The sequence below is a fragment of the Sus scrofa genome, chromosome 18 (assembly GCF_054392235.1).
Source record: "Sus scrofa isolate SSC_HxYL_T2T_F1_AM1 chromosome 18, Sscrofa_HxYL_maternal_Yorkshire_Landrace_v2.0, whole genome shotgun sequence".
NCBI classification, from domain to species: Eukaryota; Metazoa; Chordata; class Mammalia; order Artiodactyla; family Suidae; genus Sus; species Sus scrofa.
Genome location: NC_139400.1, coordinates 15,087,881 through 15,115,048, shown reverse-complemented (window position 1 = coordinate 15,115,048; position 27,168 = coordinate 15,087,881). Strand labels below are relative to the sequence as shown.

Below are 27,168 nucleotides of genomic sequence, written 5' to 3'. Positions count from 1 at the left end.
GCCAGCCCTTCTCAGGCACAAGACCTCTGCAGCCATCATCCAGCAGACACCGTGTCTGGAATGTTAACCCCAGGAACTGTTCCTCTGAGAGAAGGGCAGAAACGAGCCTGGTCCCCTGCCCCTCCATGTGGATGAGTCTGTCAAACTGACATCTCGGAGCCCTGAGCCCAAAGCCAGGTGTGAAGGCAGGAGGAGGCGGTGGCAGGACAACTGTCCAGGCCCTCTAAGGGAAAGGCTGCAAGAAGGCTCTGATCCTGCGTGTGGCAAGGAGGGAGCGGGGGCAGGACAGGAGGAGATGGGGGCAGGTCCACTTCCAAGAACACCAGCTGTCAGCCTATCTTATGAGATCAGGATTCTTTTTTTTTTTTTTTTTTTTTGGCTTTTTAGGGCCGTGCCCTTGGCATATGGAAGTTCCCAGGCTAGGGGGTGAATTGGAGCTGCAGCTGCTGGCCACAGCCACAGCCACACGGGATCCTTAACCCACTGAGCAAGGCCAGGGATCCAACCACATCCTCGTGGATGCAGTGGGTTTGTTACCACTGAGCCACAGTGGGAACTCTGAGATCAGGACTCTTTGTCTCACATGTGGGATCGAGTCCCAGCTTGCCCCTCCCTGCTCGGAACGGCTCCCCGCCCGCCCCGCAGCCTCCTCACAGAGCTGAAGCCTCAGCGGGAGAGGGGGCTGTTCTCCCTGCCCATCCCACCCGTAAGCACGCACCCAGGCCCGCCTTCCCTGCACCTTCTCTGACCCTCACTGTAGGGGAGAGGGTGTCCCCAGCCACAGCCGTGGGTCTCTCCTGTCCCAGCCCGCAGGCCTGGGTGTGTGTGGCGGGGGAAAGAACAGATCCACGCAGGATAAAGAGAACCTTAAAGAGACGCCCGGGGTTTCCTGCCCTTTCCGGTGCAGGCCCATCCCTGCTCTGACCCTGGCGGCCTAACCGTCAGGACCGGCGCGTCCGGGCAGAGGAGAAAGGGATGTGTCCAAGTTCATAAGCACACGTGGGGGGGACAGTGCGGCCCCCCAGCACAGACACAAGGGGTAAGGGTCATAGCCTCCAACCCCCAGCCTCCGGCCACGCAGAGGAGCAGAGCAAGGCCCAGACAGGTGGGCTGTGTTGCAGCTGGAGGCAGGGGTGGAGGGGGTGGTGATGCCAAGAAGAGCCCCTCCCCCCGCACCCCTCCCCCCCCCACCATGTTACCGCCACATGAGCCAGACTGTGGGAAAGGAGCCAATTTATGAAATTAAATAAAGTCCGCAGGGGGCATGAAGAACACAGGTGAGGGCACCTCCACCCTGGCCAGGCCCAGCACAGCTGGAGCTCGGCTCACCGTGAGTCCCCGCCCGTCCTCCCCTCCCTGGAGGGGCTTAAATAGGCCAGGCCCCAGCCTGGCAGCCTAGGGGGGGCAGAAGTCAGAGAAGTAGGGGTGCTGCAAGGCCTCTTCTGCGGAGATGCGCTGGACCGGGTTACACTTCAGGAGGTTCTGGAGGCACAGAAGGTGAGGCGGGTTCAGGCTCTGAGCCCCGGGCTGCCCTGTCCCTCCCGACAGTGTCCCGGCCCCACCCTCCCCCTGCCCTTGGTCACCTGCAGCAGGTCCCTCCCTGTGGCATTGAGCTTGGGCACGACGTTCACCAGGGACGTTGTGGCTGGGTACATCGGGTAGGGCTGTGGGGTCGGGGAGAGTCAGAGCAGGGGTGTGGGGGTGTGGAGGCCATGGGGAACCAAGGGGGGCCCCTGATGGGCCATGCACCACCCCCATCCCCCATCGCACCTTATAGTCTGGCAGCTTGGTCATGGCGGGCCACTGCTCCTCGGTCGGTGTCCCCAGCAGTGTGTCCACGGGGTCAAGGATCACTCCGGTGGACGGGCAGGTGAGGGGCTCTTCCCCACACCCACCCCCGCCCTCCTGACCCTATCCCCCAGCCCACGACAGGAGCGAGCCCCGCACGTGCGACTCACATACGCGGGCAGCCCCACCTGCATGCTGTTTTCTCTGGCCAAGTGCTTCACAGTCGTTAACGACCCTGACCTATGCCCTGATGTCCGGGGTCCCTAAAGAAGCAGCAGGCCTCCCCTGCTCTCATCCTGCGCCTTGCAGCTCCTTCATCCCAAGCCTGCAGCTCTCTTCTGGAGGGAGCCGTACTTGCCAGCGGGGCAGTGCGCCCCCTGCCCTGTGACCACCAGCGTGTCCACCACCCTTGGCCCTCAGGAGAAGCCCTGAGCACCCCCTGGTCCTGGCCCAGCCCACAGCCACCCTCAGTGCCTGCATTCTGGGGCCCGCGGCTTCCCATGCGCCCCACCCGGAGGGCTGGAGGGATGGCAGATGCGAGGATATCGGAAGATCCTTTTGAGCTGGTCGTCAACGTCGTTGCCGGGAAAGAGAGGCCGGCCGGCATTGGCCAGCTCTGGGGGGAGAGGAGCCGACATGAGAAGAAGCCTCGCTCCCATGGCACCCTCTGGACCTTCCAGCCCCCCCCGGGGGGCTCCTCGGACCCTGTCTGTCCCCTCAAACGGGAGAGAGTGCCTCTGCAGACCCCAGCACGTCACCTGCGAAGATGCAGCCGGCCGACCACATGTCGATGGATGTGGAGTAGAGCTTGGCCCCAAAGAGGACATCCGGCGGGCGGTACCACAGCGTGACCACCTGGAGAAGACCCCACCCGCGGGGACCCCCGATTAGAGGGCCGGGGAGGAGTCCGGGCCTGGGGGCTGAGGGATGCTGGGTGGGGACTCCGTCAGCCCGTGTCCCAGCCCGCTTCCCCTGGAGCTCACCTCAGCCGAGTAACAGCGAACAGGGATGCCAAAGGCTCGAGCCAAACCAAAATCTGCCAACTTCAGCTCCCCGTTCTGAGGCAGACGCAAGGGCCAGGGAGAGGGCTCTTCAGTGGCCTGGTGGCAGGTCCTGCACTCCCACCTTCCCGCCCAGCTCCCCTCGTCCCGAGCCAGCCTGTGGCTCCGCCCTCCGAGGTCCTACCCTCTCCCCAGAGGTACCCTGTTTATGAGCAGGTTCTGAGGCTTCAGGTCCCTGTGTAGCACATTTCGGCTGTGACAGAATCCCAGGCCTTTTAGCAGCTGGAAAAGGAATGACTGGGGGCGGGGGACAGGCGGGGAGGTCACCGGACCCTCTGGGTAGGAAGCCCGCCCAGCCCCGCATCACCACACGTACCGCACCCCTCTTCGCCCTCCGCGCTGCCTTGAAGCCCCCTGGTCTTAGAGCCCCAAGATCAGCGCGACATCACCCTTTACTCTCAGGGAGCTGCTCTGCTCTGTGCTGGGCACGAAAACAGTGGACGGGGGCCCTGGTCCCCATCTTTCTGGAACTTTTTTTTTTTGTCTTTTTAGGGCCACACCTGCGGCATATGGAGACTCCCAGGCTAGGGGTTTAATTGGAGCTGTAGCCACCGGCCTACACCACAGCAACGCGGGATACGAGCCGCGTCTACAACCTACACCACAGCTCACGGCAATGCCGGATCCTTAACCCACTCAGCGAGGCCAGGGATCGAACCCGCAACCTCATGGTTCCTAGTCGGAGTTGTTTATTCGTTTCCACTGTGCCACGACGGGAACTCCTCAGCGGGCCTTTCCCCCGTTCTAGCCCGCGTTAATCCCTCCTCCGCCTGGCCTCACTGAACTCGGACGGGCAGAAGCTTCAGCGTGTGTATTGCTGTATGTTATTATTCAGCACTTCTTTCCCCGGAACCTGGGACAAGGCACCTGGTCTTGGACCTAGAACAGTGCCTGACACACGGCAAAGCATCCGAGAAGTGTTTGCTGCTTGAAAGAATCTCTCGGAAGCTCATTTCCCCATCCCTCAAATGTAAATCCCATCACTGACATCAGAATGTCACTGTCAGGCCAAAGAGACCACGTGAAAACACTTGCTTAAGACACGGAGGCCCTGGAGGCAGAAACGGCATTTTCTCCTTCCCTCCTCCAGGGAGCGTCGGTGTGCCCCTTGGCTGTGCACCTGTGCAGGGCCCGAACTCAGCGCTCAGAGAGCATGTTCACTGAATATGGACTCCAACCCCAGCCTCAGAGGATTCCCAGGACGCCCGTTCCCTCACCTTCACAATTTCAGGATCTAGGTCACCATTGCAGCTGTCGAAATACTTCTTAAGATCCTAAAAAGGGATGGGGGTGGGGGAACCAGAGTTTAACAAACCTCAGTCTGGGTCCCTCTGCCGTCCCAGGGGTGCTGTCCCTCAAGCCCCCCTTTCACCTGGTCACAGAACTCGAAAACCAACGTCAGCTTCTTGTCGCTATGCAGGACATCATGGAGCCTAGGAAGAGGGGAAGGCTCAGCCAGGCGGGGCCACCAATTTGCACTTAATATCCCCATATCAGCCAGCCCATCTCTGAAGCCCCCCACCTCCTCCAACCAAGCCCGCAGGCAAGGCAGACCCCGCCCATTGACGCACCTGACAATGTTCTTGTGCTTCAGCTCTTTGAGGAGGCAGATTTCCCGAAGGGCAGAACTTGGCACTCCCTACACATTGGAGGGGACCAGATGAGCAACAATCATGTGACACCCAGCCGAGGCCCTCAACCCCTCCCTGGCCCCAATGCCCCAGTCCTACCTCATCATCGTCATCCAGCCTCACCCGTTTCAGAGCCACAATCTCATGAGTCTCCCGGTTTTTGGCCTTGAACACTGTTCCATAGGTGCCTAGAGGCAGGAGGTCCGTGGTGAGGGAAAGGATGCGGCGCCCTTCCCCAACCAAGGAAGTCCCTCCGGGAGAGCGGGCAGCGTGGGAGTGTGTTATTTCTGCTGCCAGGAGGAGTAAGGGGGAGAGATTCAGGGTGAGGGCTGGGCATGGATGAGCTTTGTGAGTGGGGATGTGGCAGAGAGGTGTCTGCAGATGATTCAAGGGTGTCTGCGAAGGGGAGGGGAATGGCTTGCCAGAGTGAGGTCCCCAGTAAAGGCCGAGCTTCTGGAAGGTCTGGAAATAGTGAGCAAAGGTTTGGGAGAGAGATGAGGGCCGGCAGGAACATTGAGGTTGGAGGTTTACAGCAAGAACTGAGGCTGGTGAGGTTCTGCAAGTGGTGCCGAGGAGAGGGTAGGAAATGCAGGAGGGGCAGAGGTTGGGAGGGCGGTCTCCAGGGAGTGCTAAGCTCGGGAGGGGGTCATCTATGGGATTTGCTAATGGGGAGGATTGGTGTCTGCACGGAGTGTTGAGCTAGGGACCAGGGCTGCAGCTGAGGTCGGAGTCTGTGGGTATGGCTGACGGTAGGAGAGCCAGGGCTGCAAGGAATGGTGAAGGGTCTGCAGAAGAAGATCTTGCAGGAACAGCTCGTGGCCCCATTACCTTCCCCAATCTTCTCCAGTTTCTCGTATTTCTGCATCGCGGCAGCCGCGCGGGGACCCTTGCGGGCCCTGGTTCTAAGACTCCGGGCCGGCGGTGCAGAGGAGGCGGCACCCCAGCCTCCGGCCCTGCCCCGCCCTCCTGCCTGTGCATGGGTTTCTGGGGCTTGTAGTCCTAGGAAGCAGGTTTCCCAGTAACGTCCGGGGTCTAAAACAACAAGAAGACTACAACCCCCAGCAGGCTGCGTTCAGGCTCTATGCAGCACTCGCCTCCCGGGACTCCTGTTCGACCGCGGAGGCGAACCTTGGACTTCAAGACCCAGAAAGCATCGCGTGTCCGCTTTCCCGGCTCCCCGCCGTCGCACGCGGCTCCCAGTGTGCCCCGCTCGTGTTATTTCTTTCAGTGATTACAACCTTCTTTCGAAAAGGATTTCTCCAGGACTACACGTTCCAGAATGCAGCGGGGGTGTAGGGTGGGGCGCTTTCTAACGTTGGCGGCCTGCTTCTGGAGACCAGGTGGCCCTGCTCTGACCCGGTTGATGATGTCGAGGTCCCAACGATCCCCTGACAATCTCAGCACGAGTTTCCACTTATCCCTAAGGCCATCCGGTGACCTCAGGTGTGATTGGGGAGTGGCTCTGAGCCAAGTCTTGCTGCTGATGACTTCACAGGGACCAGCTGACCGCAGGGCTGGAAAGAGAAGCAGGTGTGACCCATTGGAGACTGGGTTTATCTTACGTCAGAGACTTCTCTCTCCTCTGGGCCCCGTTTGTTGTTGCAGAGCCCGCCCAACTCCAGTTTTTCTCTACATTCGCTGATATCCGGAGGCAAGCTGGCTGGAGCACTGGGAGTTCCACCCCCCACCCCCCACCAGTCTGCAGAGCTGGGGTCCGCAGGAGTCGGCCAGGGTGTGGCCGAGGGCTGGCAGGTTGGTTACTGCCCTCAACAGACAGAATCACAGACAGATGCTACACTTGAAGCAGCCTTGACCTCATCCCTTAAGGAGTTGATTATAGATTTTCTTGCGGCTTCTCTCTAATTGTCTCATGATTGCATTCTTGAGGTCTGTGAACTGGACGAAAACTGCCCCAAACAGCACTCCTAAAGTTGGTGCTAAACATTTGTTAATTAACCCGTTTATGTCTTAACGTTTTTCTGCATACACAATGCTGTACTTTACCCGGTAGTTGACTAAAGAAGAGAAGCCAAACATATATTGCTTATCTGGAAAAATTTATAATTTATTTGAGAAAACCAGAAGTACACACAGATCTTTAAATGACAGGTGATGACTATGAATAGGGTTTGAGGAGGGAGGTCCCTCCAGGGAATCTCTCCCAGGCAGAAGTTCCTCGGGTTTGGAAAGCCTGCGTCAGCCAAGGGTAACGGGCACCCGGGCTCCAGCCGTCATCACCCCTCTGGTCCCGCTCCCCGTCCTCTTGGCGAAGACAGGGTCTTTCTTGGAGACACTGGGGATACTCGGAGTGGGAGGCGGGGGCCAACTGCGGGCGCGAGAGAATCCTGACCCCCGATGCATTTATATTTCAACTTCCTCGGCCCCAAATTTCCTGATCATCTTTGTGCCTCAATTTTCCTGCCCGAGATCCCCTCTTTTCCGCCCAGAGGTGCCTCATCGGCCCAAGAGACGGCGTCCTCCGGGCGCCCGAGCCCCGTGCGGGGAAGGCCGCCGCTGCAGACTCGCAGGGCCGAGCAGAGCAGCAGAGGGGGCGGCCTCCCACGCTCTGGGCTTCTAGAGCGGGGCCGTGCCTGGAAGCGCGCCTCCGCCCCCGGGTCTTGGCCCCCGCTCCCCGCCTCCTAGCCCGCTGCGCCGGGGCCGCGCACGGTGCGCCGGGGGGCGCGCACGCAGGGGGCTGGCCTGCCCGCGACGCGGGGGAAAGTTGAGTTGGGAGAAGTTTGAGCGGCGGGGGCGCGCCCCAAGGTGGGCACGGGGAGGTCGCCGGGCGCGCGCGAGGGCGCCAGAGGCCGGGGAGAGACCCCGAGACCCCAGAACCACAAAGTCCAGAGGAAGCGGGTAAGCAGAGAGGTGGCGGCGGGGAGGGCCAGGGCCGCGGAGGGAGGAAGGGAGGGGGAAGGAAAGGGGGGAACTCGGGACTCGGAGCGGGGAGGGAGTGGAAGTGCAGGAAAGGGCGGAGACTGAGGCGCGGGGAAGCGAGGTCTTGGGGAGAAGGATGGGGAGGCGAGCCGAGTGATCGCTGGTCGGAAGCGAGATCCAGGGTCCGCTTCTTAGAGTTCCCTAAGCAAGGGTGCCGCGCCCCCTGCCACCAGGAGGGGGTAGTCGCTGGGAGGCGCTGCCAGCCCTCCCAACTCCTGGGCGGGCTCCAGACACCCCTCCCCGGCGACCCCCTACTCTATTCAGGCCCGTCCAGCGAGCCCTGCCTAGCGGTTGCCCCAAGTCTCTGCCTCCGATCTCCGGGTTGGGAGGCAGAGGCGGGAAGGGGGGTGGCGGGTCAGGTCAGGACAAGGGATCCGGCAGAAAAAGGAGCAGCTGGGTGGGGATGGAAAAGGCGAGCCCGGAGCGATCGACCTGACTCCTGGGGGGCTGGCTTGTCTGGGTGGGGAGCTCTGCGCTGGGTGTGGGTGGCGGCGCTGTCTGCAATCCAGGGTCCACTTTACCCTCCTCCGTCCACCCCCAATCCCCGCCAGCCACACACCGGAGAGCTGTGGAATGTGCGAATTCACTTGGGAGGTGGTTAATGCCCATGTGGGGGTCCGGAGTGCTAATCCCTTGGGCTGGGGGAGAGACGCTAATCCTCCGGGCCGGTCAGGGCTGGTCCCCGGAATGTGCCCCCACCCCGGATTATCGGCACCGATGCTCTGGACAGAAGTTGCTTTGTGTTCTGCGACGGCGGGGGAGGGGGCGGGGGAGGGACGGAGGTAAAGGGAGGAGGGGAGGATGGAGGAGCACACTGAGGGCACAGCCTGGAGGTGGGAGCCGGGCATCTGCAGGTGCTCAGGACACTCCTTCCCAGACCGGGTCTCCTCCCTCGGTGCCCCTTCCCCACCCGGGACGTGCCCTAGCGGAGGGCCTGCTAGGGGGAGGTGAAGGCTGTGGTCAGCTGAGTTGGGATGCCGGCCAGGAATGTGTCACTCCAGGCTCCCCACCCTGGACTGACCCCCGGACCTACATTGTCTGATCCTCCACTGACCTGTCTTACCCCGCCCGGGCCCTAAATCCAGGAACCCCGCCTCCCCAACAGCACACCGGGAAGCTTCACTACCTTTGCCTTCCCAGAGCCCCTGCTGCTCCCTGTGCTCCCCCCGTAGGAACACGTACCCCAGGTTGCACTGGTCAGGTTCCCCAACCGCAGCTCTTCTGCTCCCCTCCCTGTACACGCGGTGTCCTCCCCAGACACCCCTACAGTCACAGTCAGGAGGGCGTCAGCCCTGCCTCTCAGATTTTCCTGGCTCTGGCCTAGGGGAGGGGAGGGAGCCGACGGCCCCGGGGGCTGAACGTCGAGTCTCTGTGCCCACCCCCCTCCCCCGCCGTCACGTGCCCCTCCCCCATTATAAAGCGCTGCCGGCCTGGGCCGCCGGCTGCCCTTCCTCCCTCCCACTGAGTGAGTTGGGCTCCTGCCCCTCCCCCGGGAGCCCCCTCGGGGCTGGGCTTTCTTCAGAGGAAGGGGCCAGGCCAGCGGCCCCCTTGCTTTGCCGGTTTTGGGCGCTCTCCAGATCTTTCTCTCCTTTCCTCCCACCTCCTCCTCCAGTCTCTGCCCCACGGGGGTGTTTCACTCTCCCAGCACACCCCTCTCTGGGCTCAGCCGCCTCGGAGTGCCAGGCCACTGCTCCGGCCCTGGCTCTGCCTGTCCTCCCCACTTCCTCTGACCCCCCTCCCTGCTCTCTGCTGCTTTCTCTGCAGGTCGGGCCTTGACTCCTTCTCCCCCCACCCCAGCTCTCCCCCTACCCCAGCTCTCCCCCATCCTGCTCTCTCCCCCTCACTTTCTCTTAGTCTCTTGGCCCTTTGTGGCCTCCTGAGCCTGTCTCGTGTTCCTCTCTTTTCCTCCTGTAAATGACTTTTGGCTCCCCCCACCCCCTGACCCTCCAAGGGCCCTTCAGAGGGTTCTGCCCAGCCAGGAGACCCCTCGCAGCCAGTGGCCTTCTGCCCTCCCTGGGACTGGGCATGGGGGGCTGTGCGATGCTGGGGTGCCCCTCGCTGGCCTGGCCCCCTCTCATGCAGTGATCTGTCCCCCCCACCCCCGACCTGCCTGCCCAGGTTATGCCGCCGCCTTGTTGCCCTGAAAGCCGCAGCTACAGCGAGAAGGGCTAAGATTTGGCCATGAGCAGCGCCCCCCGGCGCCCTGCCTTGGGCGCAGACTCTTTCCGCACTGTGAGTATGTTTTTCCGTACTGCCCTTCTCTGTCCCTCTCCGCCCGGGGTGCTCTGGCCAGGGGTGAGGGTCTGCATCAAACAGCAGCGTGTGTGTTTGGAGAGGCCCGAGCGGAGGGGAACCTGTGATGAACTTGGGAGGGACACTGCCATCCCTGTCCCTGTCTGGACCTTGCACAGGGGCTGGTATTGGTGGGGGATCAGGCCGCTTCCAGCCTGGGGAGGGAGTTGAGGCTCTGTTTCCTGAAGACCTGGGTGGTTGTTGAGCCTCAAAGAGAGAGGAACTTTGGGAACCCTGGGTCTCTAACTCAGCGCCACCCCCCCCAACCCCCGCTGGGTCTTTGAGGCAGCCAGCACCTCTGCTGCACAGTAGTTCTGGGCAGACGGCCCCGCCCTCGCCCCACGTGCCAGCCAGGCCCACCCCTCCTGGTCCCCACGTGGCCACTGCCCCACGTGGCCCCCTCCTGATTTTCCTGGGAAGGGTAATGATTAACCCCCCCGGGTGCCATTATCAGCCCCTTATTGGTCACTTCGGCTCAGTGGGGCACGTGACCGGGAAGGGGCACCAGCCAGTCCCCTCCCCCTCCTTCCCAAGTTCACCCCTGCCGGCCATGGACTTCCTCCTGAGGCCTCAGGTGCGAGGGGTTCGCGACCCTCCTCCCCCCACCCTGGGCTAGCTCCCTTCATTGCTGCTCGCTTCAGCCACCTCTCACCTTCTCCCGTGTGCTCATTCTGGTGAGAGTGGGGCCCAGTGCTTGGGGGGAGCGGGGCCAGAGCTGCCGAGGTGGGCTGGGCAGAAGCAGGCCCCTGCTCCTGCATCTTCTTGTATCCAGTATCCCTGCCACCGCTGGCTGCTCCCTTCCCCACCTCGAGTCTCCCCTGGGGCCCGCCCCTCTGCCCAGCCCACCTTCCCTTGCTCTTCTTCCTCTCCTACCCCTGCCCTTGGAGAGCCCGATGCCCTTCAAGCCCAGAAACCCTTGAGCAAATATTTGGTGGTGCCTGGAGCTGAGACCGGCAGAGGGGGGCTGGGGGGCTGGACCGAGGCCGCAGGCTGGGCGGCCGGCTGCTTAACTAGGCTGAGCTCTCCAGAGCGCCACCGCAGTCCTGCCGCTCAGCTCCTGCAGGATGACTCAGGTGGGGGGAAAGTAGGGGGGCGGGGCCAGGCAGCTCCCGAGGCGGGACTCTGTGGGGGATGGGGGGAGCCGATGGGGTGTCCTGCTGCTAAAGGGGGTGGGGGGGACTCTCCGGTCAAGGCGAGGCACTGCATCTCTACAGCCTTGTCCAGGAGCTGGGCTGCAGTTTGATGAGACCAAGCCCCGGCACTTAGCCCAGAGCCCTGCAGAAGTTACTCTCGAGGCTCAGTAGCGGTGCCCCAGCCGAGGGGTGGTGTTCACTGCTCTCAGCCACGGGAACCCCCAGATCACACACCCTGGGGGACACAGCCTCTCCGCGGAGGCTTCCAGGCAGACCCTTCCACCTGCCCTAGAATTGACTGGAATCATGATAGTCAGCCAGGGTCCCGTTAGCCCAGAACGTAGGGGACAGGCTGCTGGGGGACGTGGGGGGTGGTCTGGGTCCCTGGCACTTGGGGGGGGGCAGCTGGGGGAGGAGGCGCTGGAGGCAGGGTGAGGTTTCGTGGGTTCTCAGGGCCCCTTCCTCTTCACAGCCAGAGCCGGAGAGCTTGGGCCCCGTGACGCCGGGGTTCCCTGAGCAGGAGGAGGATGAACTTCACCGCACCCTGGGCCTGGAGCGGTTTGAGGAGATCCTGCAGGAGGCCGGGTCTCGAGGAGGGGAGGAGCCGGGCCGGAGCTACGGGGAGGAAGACTTCGAATGTGAGGGGGGTCGGGAAGCAGGGCCGAGGGGGAGGCAGGGGTGCTCTGGCTTGATGGCCTGGCGGGTGGGGCCGGGGGCTGGGCAGCTGGGGAGGGAAGCTGTGCCCGCCGGCAGCCAGGACCCCTCCTCCCTGCAGACCACCGCCAGTCCTCCCACCACATCCACCACCCACTGTCCACCCACCTGCCTCCGGACACCCGGCGCCGAAAGACAGCCCAGGGCTCAGGCCGGAAGCCGCGCAGGCGCCCTGGAGCCTCCGCCACCGGGGAGACCCCTACCATCGAGGAGGGCGAGGAAGAGGAAGATGAGGCCAGTGAGGCTGAGGGGGCCCGGGCCCTCACCCAGCCATCCCCTGCCTCTACACCCTCTTCAGTGCAGGTGAGCGGGGCGGGGCTCCTGGAGACGCCTGTGGGGCCCCTGGCCTGGCCTCACTTGCTCACGGGGTTCCCTGTTCTAGTTCTTTCTCCAGGAGGATGAAGGCACAGACCGGAAGGCAGAAACGACTAGTCCCTCTCCCCCTCCGCCAGTGCCGCACCAGGAGGCAGCTCCCCGGGCCACCAATGGGGCCCAGACTGGGTAAGTGTCCCCACACAGAGACCTCCCCTGCTGGCATCAGTGAGGTGAGGTGGGGAAAAAAGGCTGAGCCTTGAAATCACCAGTCTGGGGTGCAAATCCTGGTCCTGCCCCTGGGATCTGACTCTGGACAAGCAGCGATGTCTCTGAGCCCCATTTCCGCATCTCTAAACCAAGAATAATGGACGCTTTCTCGCAGGGCGGTAGAGGGATTAAAGGGTGGTGTGAATTAGAGTCTAAGTATGGTTTAGCCTGGCCTGGAACAGACGTGCTGTCTGAGCGGCCTCCTCCCACCCCGCTGCCCCCCCACCAGCCCTGCCCACGGCCTCAGGTGGAGCAGCATCGAACACTGGATCAGGGCCCATAGGTGACCTCTGGGCACATCCTGGGGCCTCAGGTGTGTGAGACAAATAAGAGGCCCCCCAGCCTCACTCTTGGGGGCGGTCCAGTCCACCCTGCTTGTCGCGCAAAATGACGTCAGAACAAGGTCCTGAGTCAGATGACCTGGCTCAGGCGTAGTGTCGGTACCAGCAGGTGATTGGAGTTTGGGGATGTTAGCCAGAGAAGGCTTCCCGGAGGAGATCACTTTGGACTAGGTTTCAAGGTCACGGCTATCACCTCCCTGTTGTTTAATGGGTACCAGGCGGTGTGAAGGGCTCAGGGAGTGAAGGGCAGTTGCCCCTCCTGGGCGGCATGGACTAGCTGAGGACAGGCAGTGTGGATGGAGCTGGGTCCACACAGGCCGTCTGCACTGGGGTGCAGGCCCGTGGGGGGCTGGAAGGCCAGGAGGAGATGGGGGAGCCTCGGAGAGAGCTTGGCATTGGAAAAGTGGGTCAGATCTGGGGGCAGATCTGAGGGCACAGAAGGTGTGTGTAGGCAGAGAAAGCCTGGCCGGGGAGGGACTGGTCACGGGCGGGGGACGGAGGCGTAAAGCTGTGGGAGGCGCCACATGCCCGGACAATGGTTGACAGTGGTTGACAGGGACCCACTGGCAATGGCAGAGAGAAAGGAGGCAGCCCAGTTTGGGGCACAGGAGCAGAAGCTGGAATCTGCAAGGGACAAGGTCACATCCTCGCGACTGGGGGGAGCGGGGCAGAGGTGGCCAGTTTCAAAGGCCCCTTTGCGAGGACTTCACTCCATTGCGTTAGAAACCTGGGGCCCTGTGAACCTCAAGTCCATGGGCAGGGGTATTCCCCGGGCGGGGAAGCAGGGCCCGGGGCGTCCGTTAGGAGCAGGCCCTGCTCTGGATCCTTTTCCGGACTTCACCTCTCCCCGCACCCCGGAAGGCTGGCCTCAGCTCCATTTTGCTGCCAAGTTTGTTTATGTGTGGTTGCTTGATTGGCGAGGCCAGTAAAGGCTCGAGCCAAATTTATTTATTTTTTGCCCTTTTTTTTTCCCCCCGAGCCAAATTGAAATGCTGCAGTCTGCATCCAGCATCCGCTCCCTTTCACATCCACACCCACCAAGAGTGGGAGTGCAGAGGGTGGGATCCAGGGGGCTCCCATTCCTGGGTTGCTCCTGTGCGGCTCCTGGCCAAGGCGGAGGGGCCAGGCTGCTCAGGCTCATGGCTGCTTTTGTCTGTCCAGGGCTCCAGTGGAAGAGGTGGCGGCGGTGGCCAGTGGTACTGCCGGAGGTGACGATGGGGGTGCCTCTGGGCGCCCCCTGACCAAAGCCCAGCCCGGGCACCGCAGCTATAACCTGCAGGAGAGGAGGCGCATTGGCAGCATGACGGGGGTTGAGCAGGCACTGCTGCCCCGGGTCCCGACGGATGAGAGCGAGGCCCAGACACTGGCCACGGCTGACCTTGACCTCATGAAAAGTGAGTGCCAGGACGGGGCCAAGCCCGGGGGTGTGGGTGAGAGAAGGGGGCGCCTGACCCTGTCCCTCCACCCCCAGGTCACAGGTTCGAGGACGTTCCTGGGGTACGGCGACACTTGGTACGGAAGAATGCCAAAGGGTCTGCGCAGAGTGGCCGGGAAGGGCGAGAGCCTGGCCCCACGCCTCGGGCCCGGCCCCGGGCCCCTCACAAGCCCCACGAGGTAGTTTCTCTGCTTCACGCTCTTCTGCCTCCTCCCTGTCCATCTTCTCTCCTCAGCCCCTTCCCACCTCAGACCCGCTATAATCCCCAGCACCAGGGTTGCCGTCTGTGGTTGTGAAGGTTGAACACTGCACAAGAGTGCAACAGACACACTTCAGCAGCACTGATTTTTTTTTTTTTTCCCCCTATTTTTGGCTGCCCTGTGGCATATGGAGCTGCTGGGCCAGGGATCAGATCCGAGCCGCAGTTACAACCTACAGCTATTGCCCCGCAGCTATGTAAACACCAGATCCTTAACCCCTGTGCGAGGCCAGGCATCGAACCTGTGCCCCAGCATTCCAGAGACGCTGCTGATCCATTGCGCCACAGCGGGAACTCTGATTTTTTCTTTTTAACTGAGACAGTGGCTGTGCTGTATTCTGTTAGTCTCGGATATACAACACAGCGATTCAGCAGTTTAAATATATTCCAAAACGTTTGCTCTGGTAAGTCTAGTAAGTGTCCTCATACAAAGTTACTAGGATGCTTTTACTGACCTGCAGTGGCTGCCGTGGGTATCATGGTTCTGGTTCACGTCTTCGGCCCGTCGATGTCTGCATCAGAGCCATGTGCTGGCAGCTGGCAGTGAGGTGTCTGAGGACAGTTTGGGCCAGAGGCAGCTCTGTGGAGCAGCACACTTTGTTTTTCAGAATCCGGTCACTTCTGTGCTCATCCATCCTCCCGCAGCCTGTGAAGATGATGGCCCAGGCGGCATCAACCACAAATCAGGGGCCGCTCGACTGCTTAGCGAGGCTGCTGCCCGTCTTAGACTCCAGGGTTCTGGCCCTGAACTCTGACCCTTCCAGGGGATTTGTTTTTGTTTTGTTTTTTACCTTTTTGATTGTGGCTGAACAGACACACAGGAATGTACACCTGGGTGAAGGGTGCAGCTCCGTGATGCTTTGCACGAGTAAACACCTGGCTGGCCCTACCTAGATGTGGGACGTTTCCCACAATCAGAAAGTTCCTCCAGGCCTCTGCCTAGTTAGCAGCCTCAGAGAGGGCCCTCACTGTCACTTCATTAGTTTTGCCATTTCTTTTTTTCTTTTTCTTTTTTTGGCTACACCTGTGGCATGTAGAAGTTCCCAGGCCAGGGATCAAACCTGCACCACAGCTGTGACCCGAACCACAGCAGTGACCCAAACCACAGCAGCAGTGACACCAGATCCTTAACTGCTAGACCACCAGGGAACTCCTTTTTTTTTTTTTTTTTTTTTTTTTGTCTTTTTGCCTTTTCTTGGGCCACACCCGCGGCATATGGAGGTTCCCAGGCTAGGGGTCGAATCAGAGCTGTAGCCGCCGGCCTACACCACAGCCACAGCAACTCGGGACCCGAGCCGCGTCTGTGACCTACACCACAGCTCACAGCAACGCCAGATCCTTAACCCGCTGAGCAAGGCCAGGGATCGAACCCGCAACCTCATGGTTCCTAGTCGGATTTGTTAACCACTGCACCACGACGGGAACTCCATTTTTGCCATTTGGCATATAAATGGAATTCTATAAAATTCCAGGGTGGGGGCGAGGGTGGTGATCACGCATCAGACACTTACTGTGAGTCCCATTCTGAGTGTTGTGTGTAGTTTTTCTTTTAACCCCCCTTAGCGCCCTTGGAGGTGGGTGGTCTGACTGCCAGCTTCCAGGGAGGTCTCAGGTGGGTTAGGCACTCGTCCAGGTTCGGTGCCTAGGCCAGTGTCCTCCGAGGTCACAGGCCCCATCCGGCCACGCCCTCTCATCTCCCCGCAAGGTGTTCGTGGAGCTGAACGAGTTGCTGCTGGACAAAAACCAGGAGCCTCAGTGGCGGGAGACGGCGCGCTGGATCAAATTCGAGGAGGACGTGGAGGAGGAGACGGAGCGCTGGGGGAAGCCCCACGTGGCCTCCCTCTCGTTCCGCAGCCTCCTGGAGCTCCGCCGGACCCTGGCCCACGGTAACCTGCGCCCCGCCCCATCCCCGCCCCGGGAACTCCCTCTGCCCCTACCCGTTCTCTGAGGACCAAATGGTCCCAAATTTGTCTTGAGCAACAGGGTGCGTAATGTCACCAGAGCCCAGGAGGGAGCATCTCCTGTCATGATGTCACCTCTCATGAGGCCTGCCGTTCCTCGGGCTCTGTCGTTGGGTGACCGCAGGGCAGGACTGACCCTCCTCTCTTGTCTGGCATCTTCAGCAAGCAGCTTCTCTAAGTGATATTTTGAGATAACTGAAGCTGGTATGTGTTGGATGCTGCAGTGTGGTTAAACAGTTTTGGTGGAACGCTTTCTGAAATTCTCGAGCCCCCGGGGGAGTGTGATCTAACCTGCAGGAGGAGTACACACCACTGCATGAGCACGGATGCAGGATTCGCGAGCTCTCTGCCCCAAGTTCTGCTCTTTGCTTCGCTTCCTTTTTCCTGTTGGGGAATCACTCCCAGTTGCCGTTGGCAGGCCTGTTTCTTAGCAGCTGAGAAACCTGCTGGCAGAATTGTTTGCAAACTAGAAGTAAATAGGCTCCGAGTGCGGCTTCAGGGCTTTGGGGAAAGTGCCAAAGGGCAACTGCTTTATCGCCAGGCTTCGAGATCTCAGACTTGGCTGCTCAGGGTTCTGTTTGTTCTTTAGTTCTGTGTTCCCTCTGAGTTGACCTTGACTGAAAAAAATGACCTAGTGACTTTTTAAAGGACCGTCATTTCTATATGAAGTGGCAGCTCAGAGCAGTGAGGGGCGGAGGGATCTAGAAACTGTCCTTGAGAAGCTGCTGAATTTGGGGACGTGGAGGAGCCCAGGGTGGAGGGGGATGTCTTCAGCTGGCTCCAGGGCTGTCACGAGGGCTCCAGAGGGCGGAACTGGGACCCTCGCGTGGACGTGGGGGGAGACAGCACACGTGCACTTCACTCGCAGGGAGGAGCAGTCTGGCCCGAGGGGGTGGTCTGGGGCACTTCTGCTGCGTGCTCCTCAGGAGGGGCGTCTGGGCAAGGCCCGACCCAGGTGTCCTTTCCAATAGCTGGGGTTCCGTGGCCTCTGCTGAGCCCCCCAACATTCCTGAGGGGAAGTGGGGGGGAAGAAGGCAGGGGTCAGAGAGGCAGTGGGACTTGGCATCGAGGTGGAGCTGGGCCGTGCTCCGTGACCTGCGGGCAGGTGCTCCATGCCCTGGACTGCGCTTACGTGGCTGCCCCTGGTCCTGGCTCCCCCCGCCCCCTTCCCACCCTCGCGTCTTGCCTGGGGATGAAGGCCCCTCCGTGGGCTCCTTCTATTCCAGGGGCTGTGCTCTTGGATCTGGACCAGCAGACCCTGCCTGGCGTGGCCCACCAGGTGGTGGAGCAGATGGTCATCTCTGACCAGATCAAGGCCGAGGACAGAGCCAACGTGCTGAGGGCCCTGCTTCTGAAACACAGGTACGGCCTGCCTGGCCCGGTCCCGGCCGCCGCTCTTCCCCCCCCTGCCTGCCTCTCACCTCCCTGCCTGCTCCCTGCAGCCACCCCAGCGACGAGAAGGACTTCTCCTTCCCCCGCAACATCTCCGCCGGCTCCCTGGGCTCCCTCCTGGGGCATCACCACGGCCAGGGGGCTGAGAGCGACCCCCACGTCACGGAGCCTCTCATCGGAGGCATTCCTGAGACCCGGCTGGAGGTGGAGCGAGAGGTGAGGGCAGAGGCGGGGCACTGCTGAGGTCAGGTCCGGCCACCGCAGCGGGTGCAGGACCAGGAGTGAGCTGGGCGGAACACGCAGTGGGAGGGCCACTGGGCTGAGCTCCGTTCTGTTCACCCAGCGAGAGCTGCCTCCCCCGGCTCCTCCGGCTGGTATCACCCGCTCCAAGTCCAAGCACGAGCTGAAGCTGCTAGAGAAGATCCCGGAGAACGCTGAGGCCACGGTGGTCCTCGTGGGTATGTGGGGCAGGTCCTGGGGCAGGGGTCGGGGGGCGACCTCTGCCCTGCTCTTGCCCACGGCCGCTGCACACCCCTAGGCTGCGTGGAGTTCCTCTCCCGCCCCACCATGGCCTTCGTGCGGCTGCGGGAGGCGGTGGAGCTGGACGCGGTGCTGGAGGTGCCCGTGCCCGTGCGCTTCCTCTTCCTGCTGCTGGGCCCGAGCAGCGCCAACATGGACTACCATGAGATCGGCCGCTCCATCTCCACCCTCATGTCCGACAAGGTCAGCCGCTCCCCGGCTGGGTCCCCCACCTCCACCTTGCCCAGCCCGGCTTCCGGCCCCCTGGCCCTCGCCCTGCATCCTCACGGCTCCCGGTCCTGCTCTGGCAGCAATTCCACGAGGCAGCCTACCTGGCAGATGAGCGTGAGGACCTGCTGACCGCCATCAACGCCTTCCTGGACTGCAGCGTGGTGCTGCCGCCCTCGGAGGTGCAGGGCGAGGAGCTGCTGCGGTCTGTTGCTCACTTCCAGCGCCAGATGCTCAAGAAGCGAGAGGAGCAGGGCCGGCTCCTGCCCGCGGGGGCCGGCCTAGAGCCCAAGTCGGCCCAAGATAAGGGTACGGGCCAGTGCAGGCGGGGCGTGGGGAGGGGTGTCAGGTCCAGGCCGCCCAGGTCGGGGCTTGGGGTTAGGGTTGTGGGTGGTGTGTGGCACGGAGGAGAGCGGGGCGGGCGGGCCCAGGGCAGCGACGGGTGCCCTGATGGAGGCCCGGGTTGCAGCGCTCCTGCAGATGGTAGAGGCGGCAGGTGCAGTGGAAGACGATCCCCTACGGCGGACGGGCCGGCCTTTCGGGGGGCTGATCCGAGACGTGAGGCGCCGCTACCCCCACTACCTGAGTGACTTCCGAGACGCGCTGGATCCCCAGTGCCTGGCTGCTGTCATCTTCATCTACTTCGCGGCCCTGTCTCCTGCCATCACCTTTGGGGGGCTGCTGGGTAAGGAGAGGCTTTGGGTCGGGGGCGGGGAGCACACAGGCCCTCGGCCGCCGGCTCCTGAGGGTTCCTGCCGCCCTAGGGGAGAAGACACACGACCTGATTGGGGTGTCGGAGCTGATCATGTCCACCGCGCTCCAGGGCGTGATCTTCTGCTTGTTGGGGGCCCAGCCGCTGCTGGTGATCGGCTTCTCGGGGCCCCTGCTGGTCTTCGAGGAGGCCTTCTTCTCGGTGAGGGCCCACAGGCTACTGGGGCTGGCTTTCCTGCCCCACTCAGCTGCCTCTCCTCCTGCCCGAACATGCCCGCCCACGCCCGCCCTGTGACCCCCCCCCACCCCCGCCCCCGACCTGACAGCCGCCCCTCTCCAGTTCTGCACCAGCAACAACCTGGAGTACCTGGTGGGCCGTGTGTGGATCGGCTTCTGGCTGGTGCTGCTGGCCCTGCTCATGGTGGCGCTGGAGGGGAGCTTCCTGGTGCGCTTCGTCTCCCGCTTCACCCAGGAGATCTTCGCCTTCCTCATCTCCCTCATCTTCATCTACGAGACCTTCTACAAGCTGGTGAAGGTGGGCAGGCCCTCACGGGGACTGGCCCGGGAGGGGTGAGGCTTCGGGACTGGAAGGAGCGGGGGGCGTCCTGCCCCTTTGTTAACCCCCCTAATTGTGAGGTGAGGCTGCAGCCTCAGAGCCCGCAGAGCCCAGGCTGCTCCTTCCGCGTGTACCCCCACACCCACCCTCCCTGTCCCCAGGGCTTCAGATCAGTCTTTAAAACTCACATATTTACAAAACAAAAACAAAAAGGAGTTGCCATTGTGGCTCAGCAGTAACGAACCCGACTAGTATCTGTGAGGATGTGGGTTCAATCCCTGGCCTCGCTCAGTGGGTTAAGGATCGGCGTTGCTGTGGCTGTGGTGTAGACCAGCAGCTGTAGCTCCGATTGGACCCCTAGCCTGGGAGCCTCCATGTGCTGCAGGTGCGGCAGGAAAAAAGATGACAATGGAGTTCCCATCGTGGCGCAGTGGTTAATGAATCCGACTAGGAACCATGAGGTTGCGGGTTCGATCCCTGGCCTTGCTTAGTGGGTTAAGGATCTGGCGTTGCCGTGAGCTGTGGTGTAGGTTGCAGACGTGGCTTGGATCCCGCGTTGCTGTGGGTGTGGCATACGCCAGTGGCTACAGCTCGGATTAGACCCCTAGCCTGGGAACCTCCATATGCCGCGACAGTGGCCCAAGAAATGGCAAAAAAGGCAAAAAAAAAAAAAAAAAAAAAGGAAAAAAAGATGACAAACACAGTCATAGTCTGGGCAGGAGACCCACATCTGTACCCGAGTCAGGGTCAGGGGACATGCCCCCAAGGTCCACCATGCTCCCAGCTGCGTCCCAGGTTAGACCAGACCCCCAGCTGTCTTGTACCCGCCTTTGGCCACCTCGGTCATGTTCTTAATAAGACAAGATCCTTTAGGGCAGACCGGCCGCCCCAACCCCACCTGTCCCACCCGGCGTGTGGCTGAGTGCCGGGTACCTCCTGACGGAGTCCTTCGTCCTCTCCCAGATCTTCCAGGAGCACCCCCTCCACGGCTGTTCGGTCTCCAACAGCTCCGAGGCAGACAGTGGCGAGAACGCCACGTGGGCCAGAGCAGCAGCCACAACGCAGCCGGGGAACGGGAGCTCGGCCGGGCCGGCAGGGCCATCTGGGCAGGGGCGGCCCCGGGGCCAGCCCAACACGGCCCTGCTGTCACTCGTGCTCATGGCCGGCACCTTCTTCATCGCCTTCTTCCTGCGCAAATTCAAGAATAGCCGGTTCTTCCCTGGCCGGGTGTGTGGGCGGGCAGGTGGGAGGGAGGTGGGCACTGGGGGCGGGAAGGGGGGCTGACTCGGAATCAGGACCCGAGTGAGGCGTGGGGCCGCTGAGCGCGGTGCTCGCCCACAGGTACGGCGAGTGATCGGGGACTTCGGGGTGCCCATCGCCATCCTCATCATGGTGCTCGTGGATTACAGTATTGAGGACACCTACACCCAGGTACGGTGGCGCTCGCGCAGCCCTGCGGAGCCCCCATCTCCACAGCTGCCTGGAACCTGGGCGGACACGGCGAGCCCCGTGCAGCTCAGGGCACTGCCTCCAGGGTTCAGCGGCCCCCGGCCCCGCCCTCTGTCCCGCAGAAGCTGAGCGTGCCCAGCGGATTCTCAGTGACAGCCCCCGAGAAGCGGGGCTGGGTCATCAACCCCCTGGGGGAGAACAGCCCCTTCCCCGCGTGGATGATGGTTGCCAGCCTGCTGCCTGCCGTCTTGGTCTTCATCCTCATCTTTATGGAGACGCAGATCACCACGTGAGTGGTCCTGGCCGCAGGGCGCCCTGCGTGTGGCGGGGCTGGAGCCCTCGCTGGGCCGGCTGCTGGAGTTTATTTTGTGGGCAGCAGGCGTTTGCTTAGAGGGGCAGCGTGCAGGCTGGGAGCTGTCCAGGAGGGTGGGGAGGGCCCCTCGGACAGGACTCAGCTCCACGATGGAACCCTGGTCCTGACGGAACGGGCAGGGACCACCGCATTCCGAAAGCAGACAGAGGCGACTGACTCGGCGCTCTGGCGAGACCCAGTTGCCTGCCACGCCGGGCCCGGTGCTCCTGGTGCTCAGCGCGCGCCTGTCCCCGCTCAGGCTGATCATCTCCAAGAAGGAGCGCATGCTGCAGAAGGGCTCCGGCTTCCACCTGGACCTGCTGCTCATCGTGGCCATGGGCGGCATCTGTGCCCTCTTTGGCCTGCCCTGGTTGGCGGCTGCCACCGTCCGCTCCGTCACGCACGCCAACGCACTCACGGTCATGAGCAAGGCCGTGGCGCCTGGGGACAAGCCCAAGATCCAGGAGGTCAAGGAGCAGCGGGTGACAGGGCTGCTGGTGGCCCTGCTCGTGGGTATGTTGGCCTCTTGCCCCTGGCCTTCCCTGAGGGGTCTTGGGACCCCTGCGGGGGAGAGCCCTGGGGCCAGCTCTTTCTCCTCCTCCTCCCCCAGGCCTCTCCTTGGTCATCGGGGATCTGCTTCGGCAGATCCCCCTGGCTGTGCTCTTTGGGATTTTCCTGTACATGGGTGTCACCTCCCTTAACGGAATCCAGTTCTACGAGCGGCTGCACCTGCTGCTCATGCCACCCAAACACCACCCAGACGTCACCTACGTCAAGAAGGTGAGACCTGGCTCGCAAGAGCCCCATGCCTCTGCCCCTTCCTGGTCTGTGTGGGTCACCCTCCAGCCCCCCACCTGCCCACTTTGGCCAGCCACCCTTCAGCCTGTGCAGACCCGGCTTTGGTAAGCATCCGAGAAGGCCCTTCCCTCCCCAGCCCTGTGGGGGGAAGGGTCGTCACCCTCTGATGGGGCAGCCTAGACGGCCCACGAGGGACCAGGGCCCTCGACAGCTGGGGAGACGCCTGGGCTCACCCTCTCGCCCCGGCCCCACTCCCCCACCCCTAGGTTCGGACCCTCCGTATGCACCTGTTCACGGCCCTGCAGCTGCTCTGCCTGGCCCTGCTCTGGGCCGTCATGTCCACGGCCGCCTCCCTGGCCTTCCCCTTCATCCTCATCCTCACGGTGCCGCTGCGCATGGTCGTGCTCACCCGCATCTTCACCGAGCGGGAGATGAAATGCGTAAGACTTCCTGCCGCCCCTCTCCCGCCCCGGCTGCCCTGTCTGCGGTCCCTGCTGAGGCCGATGCCAACCCTCCTGACGCTGCCCTCCCCCACAGCTGGATGCTAATGAGGCCGAGCCGGTGTTCGATGAGCGGGAGGGTGTGGACGAGTACAACGAGATGCCCATGCCTGTGTAGCTGCTGCCTGGACGGACAGCCGAGGGACTGATGGACAGAGGGAACGGGGCTGGGGGGTGCTCTCCCCACCCACCTCCCTCCTCCTTTTTATTTAAGTGAATAATTTAAAGTCCCCTTCCCCCCTTCCCCCTCCCCGCAGTAAAGTGCTTCGGCCCCACCTATCCGAGGCCTCCGGTGGTGTGTGTGTCTCCGCTGGGCGCGAAGGAAGAGAAGCGGGGAGCCCAGCCCACTCCACGCGAGAAACGAGATATGCAACGGGGGAAGAAGGGGGCTTTAATGACAAATCAAAACAGAGAGTCAAAGTGCAAATTGTCCGCCCCCCATGGGGGGGCCATCGTGGACCCCGTGTGCACCCCCTCACCCCCCTTCCGGCCCCCAGCGGAGGCCCAGGGCCTGGAGCTTCTGCCTCAGGTAGCTCTTGAGTTGGGGCAGGCCTCTCTGGGACTCCAGTTCCTCGAAGGGGAGCTGCAGGGAAGAGGGCAGCAGGTTGCCCATAGGACCTGCGGGCGCGGGGTTGGGGGAGGGTGGAGGCCACACTCGCTGAGTGTCCCCAGGGATGGGGTGGGGAGGTTCTCACCGGCAGGAGCTGGTAGCCCATCAGGCCCAGGTGCCGCTCCCGCAGGGCCCGGGAGCCCAGCAGCACTCTGCCATCCCGGCAAAAATGCCAGCGTTCCCGCAGCGTCAGCACCACCCTGCCGAAGTGACTACGGCTCAGAGCCGCTTCCACGAAGGCAGGCGAGGCTCTCCCACCCTCTCCCCTTACCTTTGGGCAGGGTCTTGGGTTGCGTGGGGACAGGACCTGGGAGGATATGGCAGGAAGGGGTCCTGGGTTCTCACAGGAAGCACAGCACCAGAGCTGCTGACACACAGCAGGAAGTCTGCAGAGCAGGGAGAGAAAGAGCCATGGGCTTTGAGCAGAGGCTCCGAGAGCTGGCAGGCCGCTAGCCCACCTGGAGCTCACCTGTGCAGTAGCCTGGAGGCACGGTCAGGTCCTGCCGGTACTTCTCCTCCCCCAGCAGCTGGCGCAGCCCCTCTGCTACTATATCCTTGTGGCTGAGGGGAGAGGGACACGGCATTGGAAAGCGCCCAGCTGTCCTGCCTAATTCCATGCCCCTAGGAAATGCCTTCTCTGCTCTGCCTTATGACTGCTCAGAGCACACCAGCATGGACGGTTCAGCCCCCAGGCTGGTCTCCTTTGCAGCTGGGCCCTCCCCTCCGCCAAGTTGCCCCATCCACCTGTACTTGCAGCGGGCGCGGTCGGTGATGAGTGGCTGGGGGAAGATGGGCACTTGCTGCCTTCGGGGAAGGCGGGGACCCCGGTATCCCGGGAGCTCCAGCTCCACGGCTGTGTCCAGCAGGGAGAGGTAGCGCCGCATGATCAGGGCGTGAGGGGTGCCTGCAGGGAAGCAGGAGCGAGGCTTCTTGGGCTGCAGACCCCACCCTGCTGGCCCCCCCGGCCCCCGGCCCCCTGGGACCCAGCCAGCCCTCCAGTCTCCGCACCACTGATGTGATTGATGAAACCTGGGGAAAAGACAAAGCGCAGGGCTCGGAAGGGCAGGCACCGCAGCTGGCACAGTGACATCAAGATGTTGACAGTTGCCAGGGGGGCCACCCCTGCTTCCCGAGCCAGGATCCTCTCGAGGCAGGGCATAAACTGCTCTTCCAGAGGCAGGTAGTTCAGCCGCCCAAAGGGCAGGACCAACTTCTGGACCACCTGTGGAGCAAAAGCAGCCCATCACCCAGCAGGAAAGGTTTCAACATCCTTCACAAGCTGAACCTCAGGGAGGCGTGGCTGCAAGCTTAGGACGTCACCGTGAAGGCAGGACAGCCCCTCTACATACACACCAGAAGTCCCGCAGCGTAAGCAGTGCTTGAGTCCCACGTGATTAGTCTCCAAACGCAGGAGACACAGCTGTGGGATCTGCCATGAAGGCAGCTAGGTCAGGGGTAAGAGTGTTTGGAAGACGGCAGTAAACCAGGCATACGAGCTGGGGAGGTGGACAAGCCAAAGAGGGTGTGGGCAAAGAAGGAACCCCACCGCACAGAGCAGAGGGCCTAGTGGGGGCTGCCTGCTGCAGGAAGCAGCTGCCCATCAAGCCGGATGGGGGTGGGGGGTGTTGGCCTGAGGGGGTGTCTGAGGATGACTGGGAGAGGAGCCGTGAAGGTGGGAGGTGGTCCCACCTTGCTGTTGAGCTGGGCTTCCTGGACCACCAAAAAGTGAGCAATAGCTTCCAGAAGCTGGGGTTCCCGCAACCGGTGGCGGGCCAGGTGCTGGGCCAGGAGCACCATCACTTGGGGAGTCAGTTCCTCTGGCCTGGCCTCTGTGAAGAACAGCCTCTTAAGCTGGACCCTAAGGCCGGACACCACCACCTGCCTCCTCCTTAGCTCCCCTCCGCCCATCAACCTTAACCCCCTCCGGCACCTGCCAGGCTGCGGATGAGGTGCTGCTGTGGATGCCGCAGGAAACGGGGGCAGCTCAAAGCAGCTTCCAACCTTTGCCCACCATGAAGGACAGGTTGCGGAGAGGGAGGCGGCTTCGAATGGAGGCGGCACCTGCGCTCCTGTTCCAGGGCACGCACCAGGGGCCCATCTGATGGGAAGCCTGAGAGGGAGAGGGTCAGTGGAGGCAGGCCTGGCAACGGGGTTGCTCTGCTCTGCTCCAGTCCTGGAGTCTAGCTAGTGAATTCCCCACCCTTTCACCTCCATTTCCTGGGCTGGAAGGTTTGCTATAGAGAATGTACATGTGTGGACATGCTGGAGAAATGCAAAAAACCACATGAACTAAGGTATCAGAACAGACGGAGGGTAAGGCCTTATACAAAGATGGCAAGTAAGTTCTCATGTCTTGCCAATGGTGACAAGTGGCAGAGGCTTCCTAGAACACTGCACTAGAAGGGAGCTGGAGTGGCACCCCAGCTAAGCCGCAGTGAATGTGCCGTTCCTGGCAAAGCCTGAAAGGTGGGTTCTGTCAGTGATCTTGGGTCCTCTACCGTTCTCTCCTCTCCATTAACACCCACCCCCAGACACCCTCCTCACCAAGTAAGACTGCGAGGTGCAGACACACGTGGATGGTGTGAATGTCAAAGGAGGGGCAGTTTCGGATGATGAGCTGACTCAAGTCCTGTAGTGTGGCCTGCTCCACGGGAGGGGGCCGTGGCTGGGACCCCAAGAGCTGACCCAGGCGACGAAGTGCCACAAGGTAGTGGTGGGCGTGGACCTTGGTGGGGTTCTGGCCCAGCCAGCGCAGCAGCTCCCCAGGGCTCCTTGCCTGTTCCAGAAGCCGCTGCAGCCCCTGCACAGGGCCTACATGGGAGCCTCCTCCAGGAGGCCGGTCCCCCCACTTGCTGGGCCCCAGACAGTAGGGCTGTACTGGCGGGAGCAGCAGCAGGCCAGAGAGCCGAGCGCTGGAGGCCTGGGCAGAGAGCAGGACTCGAAGCATGGAGTTGGGTGATGGAGACCCTGAGGGGTGGCCCAGAAAAGGGGGTGAGGTATTCTCCAAAGGGGAGAAAGGCCAGCTCTCTGCTCCTCACCTCACACTCCCCATCCAGAGGGGCCTGGGGTCGGAGCAACCCAGACTCAGGTTCGCCCTTCTTTGTGGCTACGCTGGTCCTCCACCCCACCCGCACCTCTCTGCCTCCTTCTACCCTTTGAGACAGCAAGCGAATCCTTCAGTGTTCTCGGCGTAGGGATATTCACAAAGCAACGCCACATACATGCTCTCCTCTGATCCTCCTGTGAGAAGGCAGGCAGGGCCAGCATCATCTCGCTTTCACAGGTGGAGAAACCAAGGCCCAGAAAGGCGAAGGGGTTAAGTTAAGCCCGAGGTCACGCATCTGGTTAGTGGTCGCGCTCAGCCTGGAGCCCAGCTCGCCCCAACGATACGCCCTCCCGACCACCTCCCCCTCCCGTAGGAGGCGGCGGCGGCGGCACGGAGGGTGGAACGCGGGATCCGCAGCCAGACGGTCCTGGGTTCCATGCTGGGCGCTCCCACTTACCAGCTGCGTGACCTTGGACAAGTGGCTTCGTCTCTCTGCCCAAGCCTCCTCGCCCGTGAAACGAGAACGCAGCGCCCACCTCGGAGGGCGCAGCTTTGCTATGGCGCGGAGTCGGTGGTGTCAGGGGGCCCCACACCCACCCGGCCAGGGGATGCCAGGAGACCGTAGTCACGGCCACCAACGCCAACTCCCGCCGCCCTCCCGCAGCCCGCCCCTCAGGCGCCACCCCTACATGACTCCCCGGGCCCCGCGCAGATCGCTCCCTCAGTCGGTCTCGGGGCCCGAGAGCCGGGCTCCCCCCGCGGCCTCCTCATCGGCGGGCCACCGAGTCCGCCATCTTCCCAGCAGCCCCCGGATCGCCGCCCAGACGCCAATCGCGGCACGGTCCTCCGCCAGCGGAGACGTGGCTCCCGTCA

General features: G+C 62.3%; 3 protein-coding genes and 1 long non-coding RNA gene across 17 annotated transcripts; 1 reads left to right on the top strand and 3 right to left on the bottom strand.

Annotated features, from left to right (window-relative positions):
• Nucleotides 1–1,216: 1,216 nt before the first annotated feature.
• Nucleotides 1,217–5,409, bottom strand: CDK5 (cyclin dependent kinase 5). The gene is given in 12 exon segments (NM_001044621.3): nt 1,217–1,482; nt 1,584–1,664; nt 1,771–1,831; nt 2,335–2,404; nt 2,547–2,643; nt 2,772–2,846; nt 2,991–3,086; nt 4,067–4,123; nt 4,222–4,282; nt 4,421–4,488; nt 4,580–4,668; nt 5,309–5,409. Coding segments are annotated over 12 exon segments (879 nt in total). The 5' UTR covers nt 5,346–5,409; the 3' UTR covers nt 1,217–1,395.
• Nucleotides 5,410–7,163: 1,754 nt separating this feature from the next.
• On the top strand, nt 7,164–22,918 carry SLC4A2 (solute carrier family 4 member 2). Of its 5 annotated transcripts, none has more exons than XM_021078860.2 (23): nt 7,164–7,336; nt 9,536–9,649; nt 11,315–11,480; nt 11,618–11,859; nt 11,939–12,057; nt 13,641–13,873; nt 13,951–14,093; nt 15,879–16,059; nt 17,361–17,496; nt 17,577–17,742; nt 17,870–17,984; nt 18,065–18,249; nt 18,357–18,582; nt 18,743–18,958; nt 19,038–19,186; nt 19,325–19,519; nt 20,504–20,767; nt 20,882–20,971; nt 21,112–21,278; nt 21,601–21,854; nt 21,952–22,121; nt 22,406–22,579; nt 22,677–22,918. In XM_021078860.2, exons 2-23 carry the CDS (start codon nt 9,599–9,601, stop codon nt 22,755–22,757), a joined length of 3,723 nt encoding a protein of 1,240 aa, XP_020934519.2. In that variant the 5' UTR covers nt 7,164–7,336; nt 9,536–9,598; the 3' UTR covers nt 22,758–22,918. The 5 variants fall into 5 exon arrangements, 4 of the variants coding, with proteins under 4 accessions (XP_020934519.2, XP_020934521.1, XP_020934518.2 ...); XM_021078862.2 differs by having other exon boundaries at nt 9,536–10,383; XM_021078859.2 differs by lacking the exons at nt 7,164–7,336; nt 9,536–9,649 and adding an exon at nt 10,241–10,283.
• LOC146394888 (uncharacterized) lies at nt 16,111–19,033 on the bottom strand. The gene is made up of 3 exons (XR_014833554.1): nt 17,321–19,033; nt 16,426–17,143; nt 16,111–16,308 (listed from the first exon to the last, which is right to left on the bottom strand). It is a non-coding gene; the product is annotated as an uncharacterized LOC146394888 (long non-coding RNA).
• FASTK (Fas activated serine/threonine kinase) lies at nt 22,849–27,167 on the bottom strand. 10 transcript variants are annotated; one of them, XM_085004748.1, is made up of 11 exons: nt 26,753–27,167; nt 26,402–26,523; nt 25,794–26,216; nt 25,180–25,359; nt 24,939–25,078; nt 24,258–24,471; nt 23,994–24,153; nt 23,719–23,810; nt 23,521–23,635; nt 23,335–23,449; nt 23,008–23,222 (listed from the first exon to the last, which is right to left on the bottom strand). In XM_085004748.1, exons 2-11 carry the CDS (start codon nt 26,517–26,519, stop codon nt 23,115–23,117), a joined length of 1,665 nt encoding a protein of 554 aa, XP_084860874.1. In that variant the 5' UTR covers nt 26,520–26,523; nt 26,753–27,167; the 3' UTR covers nt 23,008–23,114.
• Nucleotide 27,168: the final 1 nt, after the last annotated feature.